The 5670-nt window shown below is 43.6% G+C and overlaps 2 protein-coding genes across 3 annotated transcripts in view; both read left to right on the top strand.

Annotated features, from left to right (window-relative positions):
- LOC107704924 (glutathione S-transferase kappa 1-like) overlaps positions 1-4205 on the top strand; it is a 16150-nt gene extending 11945 nt beyond the window's left edge. Inside the window, exon 8 of the mRNA XM_016507983.1 lies at positions 4175-4205. The gene's annotated coding sequence lies outside the window, so the exon portion shown is untranslated. The remainder of the gene's footprint in view (positions 1-4174) is intronic.
- Positions 3049-5670, top strand: part of LOC107704922 (tyrosine-protein kinase STYK1-like) — a 10841-nt gene continuing 8219 nt past the window's right edge. Inside the window, exons 1-2 of one of the 2 annotated variants that reach the window (XM_016507979.1) lie at positions 3049-3066; positions 4512-4685. In XM_016507979.1, coding sequence (XP_016363465.1) covers positions 4534-4685 — 152 coding nt within the window. In that variant the 5' untranslated portion in view covers positions 3049-3066; positions 4512-4533. Of the gene's footprint in view, positions 3067-4389; positions 4686-5670 lie in introns of those variants that run through there. The other variant, XM_016507980.1, reaches the window with a different exon arrangement.

Raw genomic sequence — 5670 nt, 5'->3', positions numbered from 1 at the left:
CTGAGTCCACCTCTCCGGCGCCCATCATGCCACCCAGCCGAGTGGTTGCGGCGGTCACCTGGGAGGTGGAATCCAGAGTCCGCGAGGCGGTAGACGGCGTCACCATCCCCGCCCGATGCCCAGAGGGTCTGTTGTTTCTGCCCAGGTCAGTTCGAACCAGCATCCTTCAGTGGGGCCACTCTTCTGGACTAGCTTGCCACCCAGGAGCTGCTCATACTATTTCGCTGATTAAGCAACGGTTTTGGTGGCCGTCGGTGGCGCGGGACGCTCGCGAGTTCGTGTTGGCCTGCCTGGTTTTGTTACTGGTTTTTATCGGTTTGGCTTTTAGTTTTGATCCATGCGGTGCGCGGTGAGTAAAGGCTCTAATCGTCCCCCAGTAGGGCTTCTCCGACCGCTGCCTATCCCTTCGAGACCCTGGTCCCACATTGCTATGGACTTTGTCACAGGCCTACCCCCGTCTGATGGCAACACCGTGGTCCTCACGGTGGTAGACAGGTTCTCAAGGCGGTTCATTTCATTCTCCTCCCCAAATTACCTTCAGCGAGGGAGACAGCGGCCATTGTCTTAGAACACGTCTTCCGCATTCATGGCCTCCCGGTGGACGTGGTCTCTGACAGGGGTCCCCAATTTGTATCCAAGTTTTGGACAGAATTCTGTCGGCAACTGGGGGCGACAGTGAGCTTATCCTCTGGTTACCATCCGCAGACTAATGGTCAGTCCGAGTGGGCTAATCAAGACTTAGAGAGAGTCCTGCGTTGCGTGGCGTCAGCAGAACCATTGACTTGGAGTTCCAAATTAGCCATGGTCGAGTACGCACATAACTCCCTTCCAGTCTCGTCTACGGGTTTATCACCCTTCCAGTGCTGTTTAGGCTACCAACCCCCACTATTTCCCTCTCAAGAATCCGATGCCATTGTTCCATCCGCGCACGCGTTTATTCAGAGATGCCTCCGGACATGGAGGCTCACCAGACAAGCCCTTATCCGGACTGGCGAAAGGAACAAGGTGTCGGCGGACCGTCACCGCTCTAAGCCCCCACTTTACGTTTGCGGTCAGAAGGTCTGGTTGTCTACTTTGAACATTCCTATTAAACTGCCCGCACGTAAACTGGGACCTAAATTCATTGGACCGTACATCGTGACTAAAGTGCTTGACTGTTTGACTCAAGTTACCCCCCATGCTTAAGAGAGTTCACCCGTGTTTCATGTATCCAGAATCAAGCCTGTCATTCGCTCCCCCTTCCAACCCCAGACCTCGGCCCCTCTGCCTCCTAGACTCATCGAGGGGTCGCCCACCTACACAGTACGACGGCTCCTCGATGTGAGGCGGAGGGTAGGGGTCACCAATATCTGGTAGACTGGGAGGGTTATGGTCCGGAGGAGAGATGCTGGATTCTGGCTCGTGACATACTGGACCGCGCTCTCATAGACCAATTCCATTGGTGTCATGGTGAGTCTTCCGGAGATGCCAGGAGGCATCCCTGAGGGGGGGGATTCTGTCAGTACCGGTACCTTCTCCGACTCCTTTCTGCCACTCACCTGTGCGCTGTCATTGTCATTTGCACGTGGCGGTTGTTTTGGTCCTGTCATTTTCATCCACACGTGGTGGAGCAATCAGCACTCACTCTATTAGCCCGCACCTGGTACTCGTTCCCACTTCCTATATATTCCTGTCTTTGTCTTCTTTCAGCGTGGGTATGTCTTATGTGTTTTTGTGCCGTAAGGGGCGTGTTTTGAGTTTTCACTCTCCTCTATACTCTGCAATATTTCCAGGATCCTCAGGCGAGGAATTAATATTTCGGTTGTGGACAGTGAGGCCGGATTGGGAGTACAACACTGGACGTTTCCAGTATTCCTCTCAGCCCTCTGTCTTGGTGAATGTGTGCGCAGGGAGCGCCACACCACTGCATTCCCCTGACTTTTGTGTTTCACGCCTTTGCTGGCTTGGTGTTCAGAATAAAGTCTCTTTTGGTTTGAACTGCATTTGAGTCCTCCGTTCCTTCTCTGACAAACACTGCGTAGCTTAGCATACTAGCTAGCTACAAAACAATGCAATGGAGATACTACCATGTAGCAATAATGCCATATAACCACCACAATTCACAGGGACACAAGGCACCTGAATGATTAATTGAATGGTGGATAATCAATTTAATTCTGTTTTCCTACCTGTACCTGGTCTCTTGAGGCGAGAAAGATAAGAGAATGAGCCGGAAGTTCATCCCGCTTTTATAGTGCGGGAAGCTCCGCCTCCAGGGTCATGGGCATAACTTTGTTTACAAAAGGTCTCGCGAGAAGGCGGAAAGAAGGTTATAATTCTATTAAGACCGTAGTGACGGTCAGAGTGAGGTCGAAACAGATCTTATTTTGACAGTTGTTTTCACTCTTTTTTCAGTCTTTTGGCAGATTTGAGCTCATGGCCCATCGAATCAGTAACTACCCAAATAGCACACGCACGTCGCGGAGACGTCTGTGCGATGTCGTCTTTTGCGTCTGGCAGATGTATATTTTAGGGCGTTTGCTCATCTGGCATACGTTGCCGAGATGTCCCTGCCAGCTATTAAGATGACGCCTAGCCTATGTATTCCAGACGTAAATAATTTAGAACATCTAGGATCCGCTCTTTAAACGATGTTAATCAGATGTTCATACGTCTGCAAGATGTCTGATTGATGTAGGCCAGACGTCGTTTTATTAAAACTTCCCCCTCCCATTATTTTAATAAAATACCCTCGCGATATCTATAATAATCCTCCCTCATGCATGTTACAATTACCAAACATGATAATCAATAAATAAACCACACTCTCAACTAATAGAACACACATTAGTTAATTTTATAAAAAAAATATACATTTAATAACAGGCAAAGAAAACATTTGATTCATACAAAAACACGATAACAGTTCATGCAAACAACAAAACACTATTTGTAACATATATATACAGGCATACATTCAAATACATAAAAAGTTAAATCCTCCCTGGGGCCAAGCGTAGGAAATCTTTAATAAATTTTCCGCGTCTGCTTTGGTTGGAGACAGAAGGACGGGATTCCTCATAGCTGAAGCTGTATGTTAAAAGAAACAATTACAAAAATTTTAAAAGATCGAGCAACCTGCTTCCACTTACATTGAAATTAACGTCAGATATTTTTTTTCTTTATCTGGTTCTTCTGAATAAATCGGATAAAGTTATCTAATTAGCATAAAGAACAACTAAAGCTGGTTCGCCAACTGCCAAAAAACAAGAAGAAGAAGACACACGTGAACTACGGTTGGAACTACGCACGTGAGTTGGGGTGCGTCAAAGCTCTTCCCGCGTTATTCAACCTAACCATGTGCCGTGCTGTGCAGAAGACACGTCTTGGTTAGTTGCAATGGAAGATTTGCTTAAGGTACATGTATATTTTAAAACTAATTGTATTGTGCCTGCGATCGGTTTTATAATAACTTCCAAATTAAGTTGTGTATGATGACTATCACCTGTTTGTTAACTAGCGAGTATACCATAAGTTGTTTCACGTGCGTTTTGGTTGGGCAAATGGATTTCTAAAGGGTTTAACTGATGTTTTAAAGGGATAGTTCATCCAAAAATGAAAATGTGATGTTTATCTGCTTACCCCCAGGGCATCCAAGATGTAGGTGACTTTGTTTCTTCAGTAGAGTGTGTACGCGCTCTGGCGTAGTTTACGTTAATGGGTGTGTTGATATCCAGCCAAAGAGCAATCAACCATAACTTCAGGCGAGCAGGCTCAGAAGTTGGGAATACGTGGAAAGTCACCACTCCCGAATGAGTTCGCGCGAGAGAACGTAATCTTTTAGTTTTAAGTCGGTTTGAACAATCCAGATAAGCGCAAGTAAGTACCATTTTGATTAGCCGTCGTACCTACAATGTTTGTGCACTGTGTAAACAATGAGTGACATATACGCGCGAGAGATCACTTCCGGCGCTTGCGTAAACTACGCCAGAGCGCGTACACACCTCACGCACCGGATGCTGTGCGCGCCCAAAGACAGTTGGACATAGTGGTGTATTAGAGGTAAAAAATGATATAAATACTGTTCGGTTTCTGGCACAAACCGGTCGTTTCGTGTCTTAGGACATCAATGTGTCGTCACGAGCCGCAGGGTTTAATTTGGATTTGTCTGTGCATGTTTTTTTTACTCTCATAGATTTTGTTACCATTGCCATGCATTATACGACTGATAGACTGCAACGGTTAAAGTAAAAAATCATCATATGTGTTCTACTGAAGAAACAAAGTCACCTACATCTTGGATGTTCTGGGGGTAAGCAGATAAACATCAAATTTTCATTTTTGGGTGAACTATCCCTTTAAGTCTCATTTAAGTTTTTAACAAGTTATTATAATTTCTAAATATTTTTGATAATGGCTGATGCCACGTCAGATTATGTTTGACCAATTTGAAACCTGTATTTTAGTTGTACTGACTGTAATGACAGCTCCGCCATTAATTATATTGCTTGTATTTGTACAACATTGTTGAACTTACCTATTAGGAGTGCTCCGATGTTTGATTTTCGGATCCCTCTCTTGTCTCCCCTCCCGCACCAGTTCAGTTGCCGGGCGACGTCAGTGGAGAACACCTTGGAGCAAATCCTCCATACAGTTTTCTTCATGCTTGGCCCGCCACTGATGGATAATCTGTTCACCTTCAACAGGTCATTTTTTAAGTAATATTTTAGCATTAAATTGACCTGCATTCTATACACATCCAGTTAAAAGATTTTGTAATTTTTATTTTTTTTGAAAGAAGCCTCTTATGTTCACCAAAGATGCATTTATTTTATTGAAAATGCAGTATAATTTAATATTATGAAACTATTTATAGGAACTATATTTAACTATTTTAAAATATAACTTATTTTTGAGATGCAAAGCTGAATTTTCTCAGCAGGACATGATCAAATCATTCTAATATGTTGATTTGCTGCTCAAGAAACATTTATTATTATTATTATCAAAGGTGAAAATGGTTGTACTGCTTCATGTTTTTGTGTAAACCACGGTGCACTGCCATTCAAAATGGTAAGTTTGTGGTAAGTATAATAATTCTTTTTTTTTGTCTAGGAGACATTAAATTGAAAAGTAACAGTAAAGCAGAGTTCCTATACATTCCTATACATACTCCTGGTGTTTGTTTAAGCTTCAATGTGAGTTACTGTTACCATTACCTTTCTCCACAAAAGCTGGCATGGCAGTTCTACTTCTGACACTGGAAATGTTCCTGTGCATAGTGGACACTGGTCTTCAAGTGCCTACACATTAAAGACAAAAATGTATGCAGGGCAAATTTTGTAAAATAGGAATTGATAATTGACAATGTTCAATTTAGCTTTGCTTGTGTACCTCCTGAGGGTGATTGCAACATTGGATGATGTTGCATCAGGTCTAAAGTTTTGCCTTGAAGAGGTTGCCTCCTCTATCAACACCAAATCTTCTTCCTGCGCTTAGTGTATCCCATCATGCATCATGTTCTGGAAATAAATCGTGAGACTTTTTGCCGAGATCTCGCGAGAGGTCGAGTTAAATATTTATATAATAATTAGGTATTACATATAATTTGGTAGAAAAACACCGTTTTTACGTTTTATTGGTGCAAAGATGAGTAGTGGTGATATTTATTTTGTACAACATTTGCAACTG

Source organism: Sinocyclocheilus anshuiensis, unplaced genomic scaffold (assembly GCF_001515605.1).
Source record: "Sinocyclocheilus anshuiensis isolate Anshui unplaced genomic scaffold, SAMN03320099.WGS_v1.1 scaffold702, whole genome shotgun sequence".
NCBI lineage: Eukaryota > Metazoa > Chordata > Actinopteri > Cypriniformes > Cyprinidae > Sinocyclocheilus > Sinocyclocheilus anshuiensis.
This window is presented reverse-complemented; position numbering and strand designations above follow the sequence as displayed.